Consider the following 20,525-nt stretch of genomic DNA (forward strand, 5'->3'; position numbering starts at 1 on the left):
AGTAACCCTCAGACTCTGTCATGGCGAACTTCAATGACACCCCAAGGGAGCTTATTGCTGATGATGGCCTGCCTATCTATCCTGACAAAGCCTGGGGATTCATGGATGTATTCAAGTAGGCCGTGCTGTCGTGAGGTAGGTACGTTCTCCCGGTAGAAATACTGGAAGATTATGCTTGACAAATCATTTCCCGTTAGTCTATCACTTACTTAACCACTATCTGGGCACGCTTGAAGAGTTTCCTGCTAGGTACTAGATATACAAAACATTTTGTCTAGTGCATTCGCTTATTCGAGGGTGCTAAAAACACAGCCAGAGAATCTTACCTTTGCCCTTTTATGTAACTAAGTACTACAGGTCATATCCCCCTTAAGAAATAATAATTTTTCGTGGGCTTTGTACTTTGTAGCTTTGACAATTTGATCTCCATACCCTAAGTCTCCATTTGATGCCTGAATATGCCTTGACGATTGCATGTCCTATCTTATCATCACGTGATGCGGAGACGGAGAAAAAAAAAGAAAAGCCTTAGCAAAAAATTCGAGCTTTCCGCAGCCAAACGAATTCGCCCCAACCCGAGTTTCAAGGAAGACTTTGAGTCTTTACGGACACGATGCCGGCCGCAGTTGACACCGCAAAAACTATTTCGAAGAAGCGCAAGAGAAAGCACGGTGGAAGCGCTCGCGAAGCGACCGATAACGGAGATGTTCCCTCTCCTGCACCCGAGACCAAGACCGAGGTCGCGACCAAGTCGACCAAGGACAAGGACATCAAGCTTGCTAAGAAGATCGTGAAGGAGGAGGCGCAAAAGAAGCGGAAAGTGAACCATTCTTCTGGTGACGAAGACAGCGGGAGTGAAGAAGAGCAAGAGGAGGAGATGGAGGAGGCTACTGCTGAGGAGAAGGATGAGGAGGAGGAAAAGGAGTCTGGGGATGATAATGTGCCCGATCTTCCTTCTGTCGATGCTGTTAGCCTGCCACAGCCTGATGGGGGCCCCAAAAAGTTCACTGAGTTGAACCTGTCGGAGAAGACACTCCAGGGTATTAAAGAGATGGGATTCGAGACGATGACAGAGATCCAACAGCGGACGATTCCTCCGCTCCTTGCCGGTCGTGATGTTCTTGGTGCTGCGAAGACGGGCTCCGGAAAGACACTTGCGTTTTTGATCCCTGCCATCGAGATGCTCAGTGCGCTGCGATTCAAGCCTAGGAACGGTAGGTTGCGGTTCTCGCCTTGATGGCATTGCTTGCTCTAATTTGATTCTTTTACAAGGTACCGGTGTTCTTGTCGTTTCCCCGACGCGCGAGCTGGCGCTGCAGATTTTTGGTGTGGCGAGGGAACTCCTCACGGCGCACAGCCAGACATATGGTATTGTTATCGGTGGCGCGAACCGACGAGCAGAGGCGGAGAAGCTTACAAAGGGTGTCAACCTGCTCATTGCGACACCCGGTCGTTTGCTCGATCACCTGCAAAACACCCCCGGCTTTGTGTTCAAGAATTTGAAGACCCTGGTCATCGACGAAGCGGACCGAATCCTGGAAGTCGGTTTCGAAGATGAAATGCGCCAGATCATCAAGATCCTGCCCAACGAGGACAGACAGACCATGCTGTTTTCCGCCACCCAGACCACGAAAGTCGAGGATTTGGCGCGGATATCGCTCCGACCGGGACCCCTGTACATCAACGTCGACCACAGGAAGGAGCACAGCACAGTGGCGGGATTAGAACAGGGATACGTTATCTGCGAGGCTGACAAGCGGTTTTTGCTACTCTTCTCCTTCCTCAAGCGCAACCTCAAGAAGAAGATCATTGTCTTCTTCTCCAGCTGCAACTGCGTGAAATACCACGCCGAACTTCTCAACTACATCGACCTTCCAGTCCTGGATTTGCACGGAAAGCAGAAACAGCAAAAGCGAACCAACACTTTCTTCGAGTTTTGCAATGCTAAACAAGGAGTCTTGATCTGCACAGATGTTGCCGCGCGAGGTCTCGATGTATGTCTCTTTCCTTCTCAGAATATCCCAGTACTCTAACATTTCTTAGATTCCCGCTGTGGACTGGATCATCCAGTTTGATCCCCCAGATGACACGCGTGACTACATTCACCGTGTCGGACGTACCGCCCGTGGAGCCAACGGCAAGGGCCGTAGTTTGATGTTCCTGCAGCCGTCCGAAGTTGGGTTCCTGAAGTACCTCAAGGAAGCTCGAGTACCTGTCGTAGAGTTCGACTTCCCCGCCAAGAAGATCGTCAACGTCCAGTCCCAGCTCGAGAAGCTGATCAGCCAAAACTACTATCTCAACAAGGTGAGTTCCACACTATAATACTAATTTCAATTGCAAGTCATATATACTGACGGCCTTCCTAGTCTGCCAAAGAAGGCTACCGCTCCTACCTCCAGGCCTACGCCTCCCACTCACTGCGTTCTGTCTTCGACGTCCACAAGCTCGATCTCGTCAAGGTGGCAAAGGGCTTTGGTTTCCAAGCGCCACCACGTATTGACATCCAGCTTGGGTCTAGTCTGAGCCGGGACAAAAAGCAGCAGCAGCAGGGACGACGCAGCTACGGTAGTCAGCCAAAGGGGGGGCTGAAGTTTAAGAGGAAGCACGAGGATGATTAATTTTGTTATACCTAGGTATGCTTTGTGATTAGCATAAGGTTCGGAGTTATTTGATTGTGCTGTACATGATAGCCTATGGATTCATATATCATTCAAAAGTTTTAATTGTCCAAAGAATCCTCTTCAATTCCGTCATCCGTAGAGTGTATCGTATCCAGGGCCCAGGTACAATGCTGTGGCAATTGTAAATCGAATTATTGTTCCACTATGAAACGAGAAAGCGAAACATGGCTGCGCATGCAAGGGCGTTGAAGGGAGAAGCTTATCTGGTTATCACGGCATGAAGAGATCCGATCCGCCCTTCATTCCAGGCGATAACTTAAATCAAACCTAGACTTCTAGAAAATGAAATCCCAGGAGCCATGAGGTCACCGAAACAAAGTGCGGAACCAGGGGTTCAAGGCTGGTTCCACGGTTTCCACGGTTCTTCCGGTTGGACCATGGGTTTTCTACAAGAACTCAACTGTCAACAGACGCCGAACCCAGTTGTCAAAAACAAAGTGGCTGGAGACTTTTGTATACCAAGTGGAGAGATCTGGCCGCGGGTGGCTGGAGACCGCCTCCTTCTCTCCGTCCGCTCCCCGTCCCTGGCTGCGGGGCAAAAATCTCAAAGTCGACTGAGCTCAAGGTTAGTTTAGGTTCCCACTGCATTATTCCGTGTGATATCGCGGCAGCGCCAGCAGCAGCAGCCCAGCACCGTAGCCAGGAATATCCCTACCCAATCACCAGCCTCAAGTGGCAGAGATAGATGCCCGGGATGTGATGTGATGGATGGCTGTTGATGAGTTGGCAGCAGGATCGCCAATCGATGGTTGTCCCGGGAAACCCGCGGTGAACAGGCTACGTCTGATGCAGTTTAGACTCCAGGCTCGATGCCCGTGCCGGCATGGTCATCCATGCTCATGCTCATGTAGTCTAGGGGGATGTGAGGACCGGGAACGGGTGTACATGTGCGACTTCGATGTCTTGGGTCGTTTGTCCCATTCTGAAGAGACGGACTCTGATATTCTGCAGGATAGAGATCTCGGTGCTGGTCTCGGGTAGTACGATTGCGGGATCGGGAGGCGTGGGATCTAAGCTACGGAGTAAGGCTAAGAGCTACCCAAGAGATGTGCTGGTTGGCAAATGCCTATGTGCCAGTCTAGATGCTGGCCCTGGAGGAGGTAAATGCCCGTTCTCCTTACATCACCGGTAGATTTGCAAATCGGCTGGCGAGAGCCCGATCGTTGCAAGCACTGAGTAACAACGTGCTCACGAGCAGAGGTCGAGCTGAGCTAGTCCATGAAGAGAGGATGTCTCTAATATACTGCTCTCAACCTAATACCTGACGTCCGGAGTAGATGGAGATGTGTCGGTGGCACTGCCAAAGTCGATTAGAGGCTACTATCTACCCACGTAAGAAGCATGGAAGGGCCGCCTTGCGTGGAGATGGTCTCCAATTGAGCATCCTGGAGCTGGCACCGTTGCTGTTATGATCCAGAAGAAGGCCGTGTGTATCTATTCCCTTAATGCTTCTTCTATATATGAAAAGACGGTACAGTCGGAGTGCCGATTCTAACGGGGCCTGTGTTTGCTTCCGCAAAGAAGAAAATCTTGAACCTCCGGTCAATCAGGATTGGAGCTCTGCTAGAGATTAATTTCTTTCCTTGCCATTTGCCAACCAGCGCGTATCGCTCGACTGTGTTCGCCCGGTCGAACGACTTTTTGCGCCTCCCAGCCTTCTCATTTTCTTGCCCGCTCGATTCCTTTTCTCTTCTCCCCCGTCTCCATCATTCCTAACCTCGCTCGCGATTTATTTGCTTTCAGCCTCTAATTCCTCCCCCTGGCAATTACGGAGTATACTTTATTTTGTCCTGTGCAGCATTTCGTCTGCCTGGCTGTTGTTGGCTGAATTCAGCCACCGTCCGACGTCCAGCAAGCCTCAATTGACCTCGTCCATCATCCACCGTCCACCACCCACCATTACCGTCAGCATCGTCCCTCCTGTGAAAGTATCGATCAGCTGCTGCTTCTCCTCCATTCTATCCCTTCCCTCATTAACTCGCCTGCACTGGTACGCTTGATTCTCTTTCCTTCTTCTTTACACCTGACAGCCTCAGCCTCACATTCCTTACCTCCCCACTCCCCGCCTGCCATCTCTCCGTTCGCGCCCTGACCAACCCTTATTTTGAAGACTACACATCGATCCATCCGATCTGTGTTAACACTTCACATGTTAACATCGGGGCTCAGGTCAACCCCATACTTCCCTGTCCCTGTTCCTTGCCCCTGCCCGATCCCAATTTCTTTTGCCCAACTGCTGCATATTCTACCCCCTCACTTGGGATGAGAGGAGAGAGCCTTAGGGGTCCGGATAAGGGATAAGGTCGACAGGCTTTGAACTGTTGGGCTGCCTGAAGAAGGAGATATACAAAAGAACAGCTCTCCTACCCTTCCCTCCGTCATGGGCGTCACCACCCGCAGACCGCTTCTACCAGCCCCTACAGAATCCATTGTCGACAGCTTTGGAAGCAGCGTCACAGGCACAGATCTGGGAACTGACATCTCTCGCCGCACAGACAAGACATCGTACTCGATTCCCGACGACGGGAGTCCCGTCACAATTCCCACCCGTCGGAAGCACCGCTCCCGCGGTGAGGACTCCACCAAACTGTCGCGCTCGTCGCATCACTCCCAGACCTCCCTGCTCATCGAGTATTTCGAGGGCGGGAAGGGTTCTGGGGGCTCTGGCGGTGCGATAGTCTCCCGTCCCAGTGTCCGCGTCCGCGTCACTCCTTCGTCCGGGAAAAAGTCCAAGGAGCCGAGCGTGCACATCACTGACTCTGCTGGAAATCGGAGGCCGTCTTATTCGCGACGCATCTCCCTTGGATCTCCGTCGAAGTCAAAGTCGGGTGGCGATGACCTGAGTTACTCTTCTTCCGCGGACGAAAACCAGACACCCGGCCCCGTGGAGATTGAGCTTCTGAATCGCGATCAAGGTAGTGAGCTCTCCACCTTGTCGCGCGACCGCAGATACCTGCCGACCTCCGAGATCTCCTCGATGCCTGCGGATAGCATGCTCGAAGCTCCATCATCTGATTCACGACAGAAACATAGCCAAAGCCCAGAGCTCGAGGAATCCGATCCCAAAGATTATCTCAAAACGCCAACTCGACAGAGAAGCCGCAGTCTGAGTACGGAGAGAATCGCCCAACGTGCTGCGGAGAAGGTCAGCAATTACTCCCGTGACGCTTCGAGTAAACGCCGAGCAGGTAAAAGCCGCGGAATCGCCACCGACTACCAAGAAGTTGAAGCCAAACCTCCACGGCATCGAGGCTACACCAAGGAAGACGATATGGCGAGTCCCGAGTCGAGCTTGCTCAGTGCTTCCGCTGTTTCTTCACATCGGCGCTCAGGGGATCAATACTCTTTTCGCTCCAACACATCCAAGTCGTCTCTGAACAACCCAAAGCTTCTCGAAACCGTGGAAGATGCCATCCGAAGGTTAATCCTACCAGAGCTGAAGGAGCTCAAGAAGGACCAGAAGGTTATTACCAACACATCCAAATTTGAGCGCGACATAAGTTCTTCCTATTCTCCAGCAAGCTCTGAATCCCGCGACGGCCTTGTAAGACGACTTTCTAAGCATGCAAGTGCTCCGAATGTGCGGAAGCCCAAGGTAATCCTCAACCGCGACAGCCGGGATGAAGGCATTGTTCTTGCCGATGATTCTGTTTCGTCTCATAAAGAGCGCAGAGCAAGCCGTGATAGTGCGATGACTTCGGAATCGGGTTACATCAAAGGTTTCCGACCTGAGCTGTCAGAACAAGACATGGTGCGTCGACAAAAAAGCAAAGGGCTACGCGATGCCGAAAAAGCTGGGATTGTCGGTAGCCGTTTAACCTCCAACAACCTCAAGCATCACGACTCGAACTCAAGCCTTGGCAAGTCCAAATCGCCAACAGATAGCGAGCCCAAAAACATCAACGAGACCGAACTGGTGTTTCAGAAGCACAATGTCGCTCAGATGCCGTTCCGCAGTGCTCTTGAATCGGAGATGACTAGGGCTTCCATTCTCTCGGACCAAACAGCCGAACCCGAGTCTCGAGACTCGCGGTATGATCTAGGACTCAAGCATAGCAACATGTCTAGCCACAACTTGTCAATTCACAGCGCCTCAGATCATGGTCGCGAATGGAGCCATTCGCCGTCTGCCGAAGCTGCTGGTGCCATTGCGGCGGCGGCGGCGGCTAATTTGCTGGACACCCACTCTGGCTCTCGTGAACTCAATTACGGCAGCAGACGTGGCCTCAGTCCGATACAAAGCGTGGCTAGCAACCAGAGCGAATCCCATGTTAGGCGTGGCTCAACACAGCATTTTCCGCAGGAGTACTCCGGAGACGAAAGAGAAATGGAGCCGAAACTTTCGATCGAATCGCTCTCTTCTGCTCCTAGTACGAACCTTGCAAGATCGAAACGAGAAGGAATCACTGCTGAAAGCCAGGACGAGATCTCACGATACCAAAGCCAAACTGGCCCAGATCTTGGTTACGAGGAATCATCTGTACTTTCTAGCCAGGCGCTGAAAGACAACCCCTGGCATGAAGAATCAGAAAACGGAACCTACCGCCACTCGCTGACGGAAACTGCAAGCATCGACCCCAAGCACATGACCAACTATGCAGACGGTAGCGAAAGTGATTTCATCGAAAAGGCGAACCAAGGTCGCCCGGTCGCCGAAGGTGCCGGTGTGAACCCTCGGTTTGTTCACCCTGCGGCCGTTGAGTCGGCTGTTGCTTCAGTCCTGGACCCTTCGATTCTGGACACAAAGTCTAACCAATCTGGTGGAAGCCACTCACAGTCCAACACTTTTGTGCAGGGGGAAACTGGCAGTACGAGATCTTTTGGTCAGCTAAACCAGTCATCTCCAACTTCTCGCCAGGGAAGCCCTCTCAAGCAGCAACACAATGTTTCTTCAAGCCCTGACGCAACCTCTTTCCCAAGGCGAATGGGCGTCACGTCCCCGCCTCAGAGCGTTACACAATCCATAGACGACCTAACCGAGCCTGTGGAATTACACCCTGATGAGCATGGCGACAGTTTTCTACCACATGACCGTGAACTAAGCCCGGAAACAGAATCCGAAATCAACACGAACCCGTCGATTATCCAGGGTCCCGCAGCAGGTGTTGGCCATGACAGTACCTGGCCCTACAACACATCATCAGGAAAGAGCGGCCACTCACCTCTTCTCGACAACGTTGCTACTGCTGCTGCCGCAGGCGGTGGTCTCGGCTTGGCTTCCTCCAGACAGGAATATGGTCATGACTACTATCCCGAAGATGATTATGCCGATGCCTACCAGGACCAGCAGTACGCAAATGAACCAGCTTTTGGAACGCCTCCTGGTGCCAAGGACGAAGGCTACGTATCGGCCGCTAACCCTATCTCCCCAAGCCCTCAACCCGGAACGAAGGGACTCGGCGGGATTGATACCAATGGGCTTAGCCTTTTCGACAGCCCTGGGGATGACCCATTTGAACCATCACACCAACGGCACTTCAGCGGCTACTCTCATGGAGTTGGGTCGCCTTTGTATGATAGCGCGACAGGGCGGGGTATTGAGCGAATCCAGTCCAAGGATATCGTTGCACTCATGGATCATGTAAGTTCCTATCCTTCCTTCTTATCAAGAGCTTTTTCTAACCTTGGCAGCTCACGGTTCGCGACGCTCAGCGTAATGCTCGAGACACGGAGATCCTTGTGACTCTGGTTAGAAGTGCTGCTGAGATGCGCAATTCTTTCGAGGAGATGAAGAAATTCATCGCCCAGCAAGATGGGATGCTGCTAGATCTCAACGAGCGACAACATGAGCGCACGTACAAAGCCATCGGCGGGCCGCGCCCGCTACCAGGTAGTGGCAGTAGAACACGTCAGGCTTCTGTGGACGATGGGGAAGATTCGCCAGCGAAACGTAAGAACCTATTCAAGCGTGCGCTGAAGGGCTTGAGTCTCAAGTCTGGCAATGACCTGTCAAGAATTGAGGATATGTTGGAACAACTTCTTGACGACATGGAAGCTCTGCGGTCCAGTCAAAATGACATGATGCGAAGCCGAGGCCCACCCAGTGCTGACCTTGATGGCTACGAACCTGAGGGCCTCGCGGGAACATCTTCTCAAGGAGACAACTCTGGCTTCCTTTCCAACTCATCTCGGGCTGTTCCCGAACCACGTGGAACAGGGTTGCGGAGAGATACCGAAAACCGTGTTAGCACTGTTCCAGAAGCCGATGAGGATGAGCTTGACGAGCGTGGCGAGTTCCTGAGCCCGCAGCTACCATTGCAAGAGAATGTGGAACCCCAACGGGAGAGAGCCGGGTCTGCACCCGTTTCGACACCTCCGCGTGGAGCAGTTGCCTCAGGGGCTCTCAGTAACAGCAACGAGACGACACCAAAGGGAAATGACAAAGCGCGAAAACACAAGTCAAGCAGCTCGTCTTTCTTCCCCAAGATCTCCCGCTGGTCAAGGACCACGGCGTCCTCCATGGGAGACAACATCCGCAATAGCATGCAAACTGGCCGGAAAGAGCGCGTATCTTTCGACACTTCCCGTTCTGGGTCCGACCTGGCGCATGGGCCTTACAAGGCGGCTGACTACTACGATCCTCAAGGTGACGATAGGCTCCGCTCAAACTACACACTCAACGATGAAGGATCGCCGCAGCAGGAAAACCGGCCTCCCTCGCCCTTGGTGCCGTCTCAAGTCTCCGAGGCTCCCAAATATCGAGCGCACCGGGACAGTCTGGACATGCAACACCCCCAACCCCGCCAGGGCCCTACTGGTCGCTATCAGTCCCAGTTAGAGTCACAGGCGCAGATCTATGGGGTATCTGGCAACCACTCAGGCCAGTGGGGCTCAAACCCTAGTTTCTCAGCTATCAATGGGAACCGACGGTCCAGTGGCGGAAGCCGCCTCTCTCCCATATCTGATGCAGGCTACTCAGAAGCTAGCGGACGTTCCTCACGCCAAGGACCTCCGCGGCCACCAAAAATCAAGGACGAAGGACCACTCTTCCCCGAAAGGCCACCTAAGATTAAGGAAGGCGAGGAGCAGTCGTATGCGGACCGCGTTGTGTCACGGGTAAGCTTTTTAACCTTGTTCTCTACGAATATTGCTAACTAGTAACCGTACAGAGCTCTGCGATGCAGTCTCCTGGACGCAGCACGCCGCCAGCCCGCAAGCCGACTGGACCTCGTCCTTTGAATTCCAACAGCCAATACAACAGCCCTAACAGGAGAAGGCGAAACTACCGCGACAGCCCTGAACATGTTGATGACGAGCACGACTACTAATAGGTACGCGAGTTTGACACTCGTGCACACCTCTAATTTTATGACACGACTTCATGATCAGTATCTTTTTCTTGGTTCTTTTCTATCATGACTGGCGTCTTGCATATTGCCAAAATATTCCCCTTCATATACTACATTTGCCGACAACGGCGGTTGTGGAGGATGTACTTTTTCACTTCCCTCAATGATGTACCTACCTAGCGATTCCCTTCTGCTGCATATCCTGTTGCGGTCATGTGTGTAATGAAAAGCCTGCACGAACATATTGAATTCGCCCAGTGCATTTTCTCTCGAATACTTTGAGTCTGTAGTCCTTATTGAGTTTATTATTCTGCTATCCCATGCCCCCACTCTTGTCCGTTGATGCGGGGTAACCTGATGCACTGCGGGGATACGATCCCTCCATCTTTGACAGCTTATCTTAGCTTCATCTCAGTTATATCAGCCCTCCCTTCAACCAACTCCAAACTTCTCCTCTACCTACAATCGTCGCCCGAAATGTCAGAATTGGACCCCCTCGACCTCCTCATCTGCTCCACTTGCGGCACTCAATATCCTACAGCGTCAGCTCTTCCCTCATGCAAGATCTGCGACGACCCGCGCCAATATGTTCCCCCAACAGGGTTTGTATACACCAACCTACATCCTAGCACCTCAGCCACCCGATTAGCCTGAGTATTGATATTCTGCTAGTCAATCCTGGACAACACTCCGCAAACTCCAGACCTCAACAGACCCGAGTTACAAAAACATCTTCACGCCTGATCCTCTCCACGGCGAGAGCCTGATATCCATTCACACTGAGCCGAAGCAGGCAATCGGGCAGCGTGCATACCTGTGTCGGACGAATACAGGATCTGACAAGCCCTTCAACGTCCTCTGGGACTGCATAGCATACATCGATGAAGAAACCATAAAACGAATTAACGGACTCGGCGGCATCGACGCAATAGTCATCTCCCATCCGCACTACTACACAACGCACCTTCTCTGGGCTAAGGTCTTCAAATGTCCCGTTTACCTGTCGGCTGAGGATGAGGAGTGGGCTGTTATGAAGGGCGAGGGGCAGGTCTTTTTCCTTGGGAGCGCCCTGTCTCTTGCAGCACCGGGAATCAATGAGGGCGATGATGGAAAGGCGGATATTGTTGTTATTAAGACGGGAGGACACTTTCCGGGGAGTACAGTGCTTTGGTGGAGATCGTTGAAGACATTGTTGATTGCGGATACGATTGCGGTTGTGCCAAGTGGGAGGTATTGGGTCGATCGGCCGGCTGGAACGGCGTCCTTTACGTTTATGTGGTCTTACCCAAATATGGTATGTCTCATCTGGCTCGGGCTTGGGGCGGATTTTGGCTGACTTGGTAGATTCCGCTCTCTGCGAATGATGTGCATGGTATTTGGAAGGCTATCAAGCATACGGATTTTGAAATAGCCCGCGGCGCGTTTATTGGAATGGAGACGGACACAGACAGCAAGAAGCGCCTATTGGACAGTGCTCAGATCTTTGTCAAGGCAATGGGCTACCCTGACCATGCTATTCATCAGGAAGAATGTCATTGATGCAGCGTGCTAAAGTGGTGTACAGAATGAAGTGATTGAATAAGCATGAGTCACTGGTAATGATGATCCAAGCGCAACAGGTTACAAGTCAGAAAATGGGCGTACAGAGGTCCTTATTGAAGGAATGCGCGCATGGTGCTTTGCAGTGGCCAGCGCACTATATTCCAACCCTTCGCTAATCGGAAACTCCCCTGGGAAACTGTCTGCAGATTTCCGCTGCTGTTCGTTAGGGTGCTCGTTGAGCTCGAGCGCAGACCGATCAAGTCGAGGGGTCTCTGCGACCAGAGAATCAATTGAATAGGGATGGTTGATAATGCTGAACTGCGGTTGCCTCTCCGCGATTATTTTGGTGTATTGAGCCGCCGATACAATCTTGCATAGTCGCGGGATCGACGTGACCGAGTTCACATTGCTCACAGATAAACTTCTCCCCAGGGACGAGTAAGACGAATTGGTGTCTGGTGGAGCTGACGAAGAGAGAGAACTGGGTGCTCTCCTTGTTTCCTCGCTCAGGATGTCCTCTAGCCTGGCTCGAACATTCTCATCCACCACCGGGAGTGGGTCTTCACTGATCAGAGTGTTGAGCTTCGGTGTGCTCGCAGTCGAAGCGGTTGATACGGTAGAAGCGATTGACTCTGCCGATGAAGACTCACGCAGGTATCCTTCGTCCTCCTTTTGTGAGCCCTGCTCCGCAATCGTGAGCTCCTCTATCATGTCAGACGGGGAAAGGACTCGCCGAGGCACGACCCGGGGCGATGTTCGCGCCGGCGCCTCCATCTCAATCTGCGATGCAATCTCGCTAACATTCTTTTCAAAGTCATCTTTCGTCATGGATTCAACAATGCGAGAAATGCGCTGTTCTCTGCGATCTATGGCACGACGAAGAGAGGAGTCTGGGTCGGAGATTGATACTGGATTGGTCCTTGTGAAACGAAGGATAGACGTCGTCGTCTGCAGGAGTCGGAGCTCGACGACTGCTCTCATAAGGGAAAAGGTGCTTCCAACATTGACATTTCGAACGGCGGCCTGCTCATCTTGGCTTTCGAGGTCGTCGATGTTATGTTGATCGGGGTCCCGCTCAGAGAGTAGACCTGAGCTTGGGTGAGAGAAGCTGGTCATCGTCAGGAAATATGCTATGAAGAAGGCCATGAGGACAGCCCATCCTGGGAGATGAAGATGTAAACAGGAATTGGAAGGAGGAAACTTCTCGCGTTGCTGGATGATAAGCTGGGAAGTAGCGGCGCACTAGCACCTACCGTTTCAAGAATTGACAAATCTCTACATACGTAGTTCAGATACTCGTGTCTGTGAAGATGAATGCAAGGCCGGCCGTAACGAGTCAAAATAGAGAAGTCAATGGAGGATGCATGCTGTCTCGGATAGTCCCATACTATCTCCACCACATCTCCCCACCACCTCCAACCTTCATGATCATCATCTCCTCCTTCATCCACCACCATTTCTTCCTCCTCGTCAATCTCGCTAAACTTCCGCGGCCATTTCCTGTTTTCTTCCGAGGATCCGTACAGCATGTCCTCTGTCGAAAACTACAGTCCCCGCCAAAGACGGTTCGCCCCTCTCAACCCATCTTCCAGCGAACCCTCCAACGCTCCTCAACTGAAGGGAATTGTATTCGATGTTGACGGCACATTATGGTGCGTCTTTCCAGTACCCCAAAGAATCCAATTAACTCAATAGTCTCCCTCAAAACTACATGTTTGGCGAAATGCGGTATGCACCAATCATGCCGAGACGAAGTTTCATTCAACTGACATCAATTTAACCTCATCAGCGAAGCCTTGGGAATTAACAAATCAGTCGACATCCTGCATCATATCCGTAGCCTCCCTACACCCGAGGCACAGCTCGAGGCGAGCAGTAAGATCAAGGCTATTGAGCGTGAGGCAATGCAGCACCAAGAGCCGCAGCCTGGACTTGTAGAGTTGATGGAGTATCTACGGGATAGGGAGGTTAAGAGGGCTTTGTGTACGAGGAATTTTGAGTATGGTTGATTTTTTCCCTTCGCATTACACATTCTGGATGGAACAAGTTCTGGCATTGAGCTGAAGTTAACTGTATGGCCAGAATGCCCGTCACGAACCTACTTCAGAACCACCTCCCGAAGCATGTCTTCGTGCCTATTATCACCAGGGAGACACCTGGTTTGCTGCCGAAGCCTGACCCGGCAGGAATCTTGCATATTGCAAACGAATGGGGCCTGACAAATGGTGGTGAAAATCTAATCATGGTACTACTCTCCTGACCTCTTACCAAATTCTTGGTCTTGATCTTCATATAGTCGAGGCGGAGGCTGATCGTACTGCGCTAGGTCGGTGATAGCATCGACGATATGACAGCCGGCCACAAGGCGGGCGCTGCAACAGTGCTGCTGCTCAACGATCATAATGCCCACCTTAAGGAGCATATCCACACAGACCTGGTCATTGAAAAGCTTCATGAGCTCATCGACGTACTGGAAAATGGTTTCGTCGGGAACAAGACCCGCATGGAGCTCCCTTCCTGACCACCGCCAGCCAGTCCAAGCATAACGTTGACAAACAAGTCCTCAATGCACTGCTGTTGAGGATATTCGTATGATACAGGCGAGTTTAGATATTGTGCAGCATAAAGCTTTTGCGGATCTTGAATATCGTGATCTAGACATAACGCCCTGATGTAACTTAACCAACCGCCAATAGTCCGAATAAATTCTACAGACGCCATATAGCAATGCAATGATCACACCGACCTGCGGCTCATTAGTAACATCAGAATTGCAAACCATCAAAGGCGGTATTTATCCCAGGCCTTCTTGGCCGCACTCGGCATGGGACGGTACGCATCTCCACCTCCGCCTCCTCGTCCTCCCCGGCCACCACCTCTACCATTACCTCTTCCGCCACGAGACGGCCCAGACGGCCCGGGAGGGCGACCCTGGCCTCGCGGAGGCGATCTAGGTGGCTGCTGTCCACCCCTCCCTCTCCCACGACTTGGCCTCCTATCCCGACCAGGAGACATGGAGCGCTGTCGAGAATTATAGCCACCTCTGTGGTAGTCTTCACGGTCGCGATAGTCTCTCGACGGCGGCGGCGGCGGACCACCATTGCTCTTATTCCCACCAATCCGGATGTTGATATTCCCCCTGTTGGCGTTCCGGTTACCACCGGGGCCGCCTCTTCTCCCGGGCCCACCACGCGGCATGGACATGGAAATCATGTCGTCGCTATCAGGCGACGGGGAACGAACGAAGTGATCTGCGCGACCTCTGATCTTCAAGCCACCGCCGCGTTGGCCACTAGACGGACCAATCGGCGCGCCGCCACGCCTGGGTTTCACAACAGAGTTGATATTCGTGATCAAATTCGGGTCGATCCCGCGGACTGTGAAGGATGACGAAAGGAAAGGGCGGGTAAGAGAGGGACAGTCGCCTATTAAATGGCGATTACTTGTGCAGTGGGCGCAGGAGATGGATACCACGGCCGGTGCGGCCGTTGTATCTTGATTTGGCATCTTCCATAGAAAGTCGCAGTCGAATTCGAGATGGGCAGAGGATCCGCATAGATCGCAGGGGATTTCGGACGCTGAGCTCTTCAGGGACGAGGGACATTGTTTTGCGTCGTGGCCTCGTTCGCGGCAGCGCTGGCACCGGCGGAAGTTGGGACAGAGGCTGCTTTGGTGTTTGTTCCACGCACCGCAGTGGACGCACTATTGTGTTGTTAGAGGGCAGTTCGTTTCAAGGGTTATATCGGACGGAACGTACCTCCTTGGCAGGACAGACCTCAGCGAGGTGGCCCTCCCGCATGCATTCCATGCACATAATCGGCAGCTGCAGATTGATATCGTTGATATCACGGTTGTAGAACACAATCTTGGCTTGTAATTCCATATCCTCGCGGTTCAGATCTGCAAGGATAGAGGGCGTGGCGGGGTATTTTCGCGCAAATTGAAGAAGCGCACTCTCCTTTGACTCCGCGTTGGTTGTAGAATCGCCATTTATCCCGTTCGTGTTTGAGTAGTCCAAGATGCCAGCCGTGGCTGGTGTCTGTGATGTCGATAGAGATTCAGGATCGTATCCGTCGGCCTCGCTCTCGCTGTCGTCATCTGAAATGTGGATAACGTCGTGTTGGCTGCGATCCTGGCCCCGCGAGCCAATATTCAACATGATGGAATCATCGGCTTCTGAATCTAGGGACTCGGAGTCGTCTGACTGAGAGTCCGCAGAAACTTCTTGAGCCTCGTTGACCTCGCCCTCCTCCATCTGGGTGTCATTGTCCCCGTTTGCCGCCGTCTCAATCTCTCCTTCTTCTACCATATCCTTTCCATCCCGGCGCGGCGATGCAGATGAACTTCGACTCCGCCAATACGCCCCATTCACAGCCTCGAATTTTTTCGCCGCCGCAGACTCTGAGTCCGTGTTTCCATTCGCGTTCGCCTTGGCAGCTTGTTTCGCCCGCAATGACGTCCTTATCACGCTCTTGCCCGTTTTATTCCAGTTGGGCGCCGGCGCACTCAATCCTCCATCTCGTCTATCAGACGCCGGCTCTTTGTCGTCCTCGCTCTCGCTCTCGCTCCCAGACGAAGACTCCGAACCAGACGAGGATGTACTATCGGTCTCCGGATCAACCTCTAACCCAGTTGCGCTGAATTTCGCGCCGTTCGGGACAAAGTCCTGTACATCGGCATCTTGTTTGCCGCGACCGCGTCGTCGTCGCTTGCTAGGCGGTTCGCGCGAGGTGTGTCGAGAGGAATGGTTGCTGATGCTTGCGCTTGCGGTTCCGCGGTTGCGCTGGGCGGCCAAAGAGGCCGTTCTTGAGTCTTCTTCGTCGCTCGGTACGTCCGACATTTCTGGAGGATGATGTGGATGTGAGGGAGCTCCGAAATGGAGGAAGTAATTTATTGATACCTTTGATGGTGGGTCCTTGGGTGGACAAATGAGAGAATGAAAATTTACGGAAGGGCGGGGGAACCAAGTGTGCCGGATTTTACGCAGTGAAAGAATTGTTCTGTCATTGTTGTTGAATGGGATAAACTCCGTAGATATTAGTATGCATGCTGATATTCGCCGCCGAGAACATATACAACTGAAATCGCTAATAAGCAAATGCTAACAGGGTATCGTGTCTAAATACGACGATAGCAATCAACGGCGCCGAACAACTCCTACTACCCTTAAAAATCCCTGGTCGACTTCTACCCTCCAGCCTTCACGCGCCAACATCTTCGCGACAGCTGGGCCAAGGCGTGAAGTACCATCGTGACTGTGGCGTCCCAAGCCGGTGATGATGCGGTAGCCTCCTCGAGCAGCCTCACCCTCGCTTCCTCTCATATACTTGGTATCCCCAAGCGAGTCCCACCAGCTTGCGACGTGCTCGCTGGCTATGCGGACGGCATCCTGGACAGAGACTCCGTGCAAATCAAGCTCGTTCCATGACGATTGCTGGCCGACGAGGGCATCGGCTCTAGCAGCGTTGTCCCTCTTGGCGCGCTCAAGATGCCCACGGCCAACATCCGAGTAGTAAGCGGCAACTTGTCTCATGTTTTTATCGGACTTCCCGCGTCTGTATGCTGCCGAAGCCTTTGTGAGCGCCTCTGATGCGGCAAAAGAGTGGTATCCTGCCGAAGCCGTCGCCTCCTCGTAAGACCTTGTTGCAGCAGTCCGACGCTTGGGGGCTTCTTCTTCGACATCAGGTGGAGGCGGGGAAGTGGTGAATTTGATCAACTCAGTGGCTGCTCGCGATGCTGGGTTTGTCATGTATGCTTTTGCCAATTCGTGAGCGGCCGAGATTGAATTCCTCGTGATTCCAAGTAAACCGGCAAGAAGCTCTGGTGCAATGTCTGGGAAATCCTGCGTCAATTCGTCGACTTGTGTGACCATGACCGGATCTTCACTGATACTTGTTTTGTCCTTTGGAGCATGCGCATTCGCAAGAGATCGAATGGTAGAAGGCAAAGAGGCTCCATTTGCGTGATACGTCGACGTGACTGTTTCCTTTTTGAGAATAGGGAAGGTCCGTTCACATATAAAGTCGACATCCTTTTGAGCAGCCTCCCATTTGTTGAGAGCGTTGTTCGATTCTTGCAAAGCAGATTCGCTGTCATAGCTGACATGGGACCCGGAATCCTGATTTTTTCCGTTCTTATTCTTTCCTTTGCGCTTGCGACTCTTCGTCTTGCCAGCGTCTTCATTCTCAAAACCGTTAACTCCCTTGGGTACCGCATCTGGCGCCTCGTCTTTCAGGAACGAAAGGTTGAGTAGTTCATCCATAGACCGGTCAACGTCCCCGTGCAACTTCCTCAGGGTATACTGGATCGTGAAACGATCGGTGTTCGGAAACATCTCGCTCAGATAGACTATCTTATCTTCCTCGGAATCACCAGTCAGCGAAATTGCCCCTTCCGCACCTATAGTGTATGACGCTCCTGACGAACATCCGGACCGGCTCCTGTCGCTCAGGCTGAGAGACGAGAATTCGCTTGTCGCATCGGTCCCCCGGGATGGATTAGTGCTGGTATCAGCCTGAGATACCAACTCCGAGTCTATTCCGCTGCTCGAATTCAGCCCGCTTGTCCCCGACGGATCGAACGGTAGGTCATCCTGTTCCCAGGCCGAGAGCGCAAGGGCCTCAAGGGTATCGCGAAGTTGCTGAAGCTGCACGGAGTCCCCGAGGTCATAGTCTAGAGCCAACGCCGTGATTAACGCAGCATCGAGAGGCGGGCAATAACTTTTCTCCAACTCCTAAAGTATCACAGGCTCTAGGTTAGTTGATCCGGTTAAGCAAGCGAGGCAGCCTTTGAGAAGGGGTGAAGGGCCAGACTGACTTTCAACGCGGCTTCATTGTTCTCACCCATCATCTAAATCGCACAAAATCCAACGTAAATGTAGTGCAGTTTTCCTGTGCATGCCTCTGTTTGAAAGATCTGGAGAGTGTGTTGTTTGTCAATCAAAGTGGGGTGGAGAGAATGCCGAGATCTCAAATGACGCCGTGTGGATGACATAAGAATGCCTGCACTACAATCATGACCTCTTAACATCAAACAACCCATGAACATTCCATTGACTGGTCTTGTTTCAAATGAAACTAACTACAGAAAAACCTTCAAGGCCCACAAAGATCACGCTCTTCAACGTTGCTGCGCAGCCCGGCGATGCCAAGCCCAGATAAATCCCCGAGAGTTACCACAGTAGCAGGTATAAATGCTCCGGGAATCCGACTCCGTGAAGACATTCGCATATACTCAGTGTCGTCACGAGCAATCTGGCTTTGAGCGGTGCAATTCAAGTTGCCAAAGCTTCGCCGTATCATTCCTCCAACCCGCTCTCCTCCTCTCCCAGCACCTCATCTGCCGTTCTCGGGCCCTGAAAGTCGCCGTCCTGCTCATCGGCACCGGACAGCTGCCAAGGAAGCCCAGACGGGCCTTCGCCGTCCTCAGAGACACTGCCTGAAGGAGACTCTCCCCCCCAGGTACCGCCGCCTGCAGATGGAGGCCTTGGGAAGATCGGAGGAAAGCCGTTCTCGTCGTCGGGCGCGCCTGGAAAAGGAAGGCCTGGAAAAGGAAGGCTCGGGAAAGGAAGGCTCGGGAAAGGCAGTGCTGGCTCTGGTCCCGGCTCGAGGCCTTCGCCAGGGAATGGGAATGGCCACAGCCGCTTATCCCGCTGCTGGTGGGCTGGAGCCGCAAGGGTAGCGCCGCACAGGCCGATAAGAATAGTCGCAAGTTGGAGCCTCATGTTGACGTACCGAGGCTGAATAACTCTCACTAGGATGGTGGAGCTTGAGGTTGAAAGATGCTTATGAACTGATTGGAGCAGGCAAGGCAAATACTGATGATCAAAGCGATGTGTTTACGGGGGAGATGCCCCGGCCTTTTATACATCTTGGGGTGTCTTTTGGGACGTCTTCCATGAATGACTTATACTACTCTTGGCTCACCCTAGGAAAGACAATCGATACAGTCCATGCCGTGCTTCACGATTCTGCGCATATGCACCCGGTATGGATGACATCTAACAAGGTTGTTGGGGCATCCATGCTGGTTACGGGCCCTGAACGCTGCTCCAGACCGTCAAAGACCATAGCCTCCGCGCGAGTATTCCCTCGGGGCCACATACGCCACCCTATGAGCAGCATGCAACCAGTGCTGCGGTAACACTCTGGGGTCAGGCCCTGGCAGCGGTATCTGGTCAGTGTTTGCTGCGGGCGAAGATCTGAGGCCGATGCGGTACATTTCTCCGACCGCTATTTACATTTCCGATAAGCAGTGTTAAAATATGTAACATCATCGGTAGAAGCTTGTGCTTCTAACCCAACACCTCCGGTTGTTAGCAAGCTTGCGCTCATCAAAATGGCACTGTTAAACGTCTCGCAATTCGGAGAAATTGTGCCATATTTGCACATTGAACTCCTTGTCGGTCTTACCAGCACAAATTTGGCAGTCTGCTGAGGACTCAATGTTTTCAGGCTTATCACTACCACTCGAACGGTCCTATATCCCAACTAGAGCATGCACTTTGCGAGGTTGAAAGGCCATGGCTATAGCCCGCGGTGCATTGTCCAAATCCTACACTTTATGCCTGCGTAAATTTATCTTTCAATTCAACGACAGATTTTCTCGAGTCCACGCGTGACAACGCTGGGTTGTACTGCAACATATAGAGCATTGTACTCGGAGACATTGCGTGAAGTCGTACTCTTGCAATATGAGTCCGGTATATGGGTATGTCAGTACGAAAACAGCGGTATACTCCGTCATACACAAGTTAAGCCCGTCCAGGCTCCTTTTCCTGCGGCGTCGTCTTCAACCATTTCTCCGTGCAAAGCTTTCTGCTCGCTTCACGAAGTCTAAGACTGGATCGTTCAATGTCGCCGAGCATTCTCAAGTTCAATTGATGGCATTCGATACCTCCTAAGAAAGACGCGGTGTAGGGGACACGTACTTCGTGTACGTTGTTATCACAGGCAAAGCATGTTGGATCTCCAAGCGGATACTCAGAAGGTGATCTGAGCCAGTGGTTATCGTC

General features: G+C 52.4%; 8 protein-coding genes across 8 annotated transcripts; 4 read left to right on the forward strand and 4 right to left on the reverse strand.

Annotated features, from left to right (window-relative positions):
• Nucleotides 1–613: 613 nt before the first annotated feature.
• Nucleotides 614–2,618, forward strand: has1 (ATP-dependent RNA helicase HAS1; the record flags this gene model as incomplete). The annotated part of the gene is made up of 4 exons (XM_026746695.1): nucleotides 614–1,214; nucleotides 1,273–1,994; nucleotides 2,044–2,304; nucleotides 2,367–2,618. The coding sequence occupies 4 exons, from the start codon at nucleotides 614–616 to the stop codon at nucleotides 2,616–2,618; spliced, it is 1,836 nt and encodes a 611-aa protein (XP_026604175.1).
• Nucleotides 2,619–5,061: 2,443 nt separating this feature from the next.
• On the forward strand, nucleotides 5,062–9,949 carry DSM5745_04680 (uncharacterized protein; the record flags this gene model as incomplete). The annotated part of the gene is made up of 3 exons (XM_026746696.1): nucleotides 5,062–8,262; nucleotides 8,313–9,737; nucleotides 9,791–9,949. The coding sequence occupies 3 exons, from the start codon at nucleotides 5,062–5,064 to the stop codon at nucleotides 9,947–9,949; spliced, it is 4,785 nt and encodes a 1,594-aa protein (XP_026604176.1).
• A 498-nt stretch (nucleotides 9,950–10,447) lies between these two features.
• Nucleotides 10,448–11,509, forward strand: DSM5745_04681 (putative metallo-beta-lactamase domain protein; the record flags this gene model as incomplete). Its single annotated transcript, XM_026746697.1, has 3 exons — nucleotides 10,448–10,572; nucleotides 10,643–11,264; nucleotides 11,315–11,509. The coding sequence occupies 3 exons, from the start codon at nucleotides 10,448–10,450 to the stop codon at nucleotides 11,507–11,509; spliced, it is 942 nt and encodes a 313-aa protein (XP_026604177.1).
• Nucleotides 11,510–11,590: 81 nt separating this feature from the next.
• Nucleotides 11,591–12,658, reverse strand: DSM5745_04682 (uncharacterized protein; the record flags this gene model as incomplete). The annotated part of the gene is made up of 1 exon (XM_026746698.1): nucleotides 11,591–12,658. One exon carries the CDS (start codon nucleotides 12,656–12,658, stop codon nucleotides 11,591–11,593), a length of 1,068 nt encoding a protein of 355 aa, XP_026604178.1.
• A 381-nt stretch (nucleotides 12,659–13,039) lies between these two features.
• On the forward strand, nucleotides 13,040–14,033 carry DSM5745_04683 (putative haloacid dehalogenase-like hydrolase; the record flags this gene model as incomplete). Its single annotated transcript, XM_026746699.1, has 5 exons — nucleotides 13,040–13,164; nucleotides 13,208–13,240; nucleotides 13,302–13,511; nucleotides 13,595–13,757; nucleotides 13,839–14,033. The coding sequence occupies 5 exons, from the start codon at nucleotides 13,040–13,042 to the stop codon at nucleotides 14,031–14,033; spliced, it is 726 nt and encodes a 241-aa protein (XP_026604179.1).
• Nucleotides 14,034–14,293: 260 nt separating this feature from the next.
• Nucleotides 14,294–16,352, reverse strand: DSM5745_04684 (zinc knuckle domain protein; the record flags this gene model as incomplete). The annotated part of the gene is made up of 2 exons (XM_026746700.1): nucleotides 14,294–15,214; nucleotides 15,270–16,352. 2 exons carry the CDS (start codon nucleotides 16,350–16,352, stop codon nucleotides 14,294–14,296), a joined length of 2,004 nt encoding a protein of 667 aa, XP_026604180.1.
• Nucleotides 16,353–16,649: 297 nt separating this feature from the next.
• Nucleotides 16,650–18,358, reverse strand: DSM5745_04685 (Smr domain protein; the record flags this gene model as incomplete). Its single annotated transcript, XM_026746701.1, has 2 exons — nucleotides 16,650–18,245; nucleotides 18,329–18,358. 2 exons carry the CDS (start codon nucleotides 18,356–18,358, stop codon nucleotides 16,650–16,652), a joined length of 1,626 nt encoding a protein of 541 aa, XP_026604181.1.
• Nucleotides 18,359–18,809: 451 nt separating this feature from the next.
• On the reverse strand, nucleotides 18,810–19,235 carry DSM5745_04686 (uncharacterized protein; the record flags this gene model as incomplete). Its single annotated transcript, XM_026746702.1, has 1 exon — nucleotides 18,810–19,235. The coding sequence occupies one exon, from the start codon at nucleotides 19,233–19,235 to the stop codon at nucleotides 18,810–18,812; it is 426 nt and encodes a 141-aa protein (XP_026604182.1).
• Between the last annotated feature and the right edge of the window lie 1,290 nt (nucleotides 19,236–20,525).

This window comes from Aspergillus mulundensis (genome assembly GCF_003369625.1).
Source record: "Aspergillus mulundensis strain DSM 5745 chromosome Unknown scaffold_4, whole genome shotgun sequence".
Lineage (NCBI taxonomy): Eukaryota > Fungi > Ascomycota > Eurotiomycetes > Eurotiales > Aspergillaceae > Aspergillus > Aspergillus mulundensis.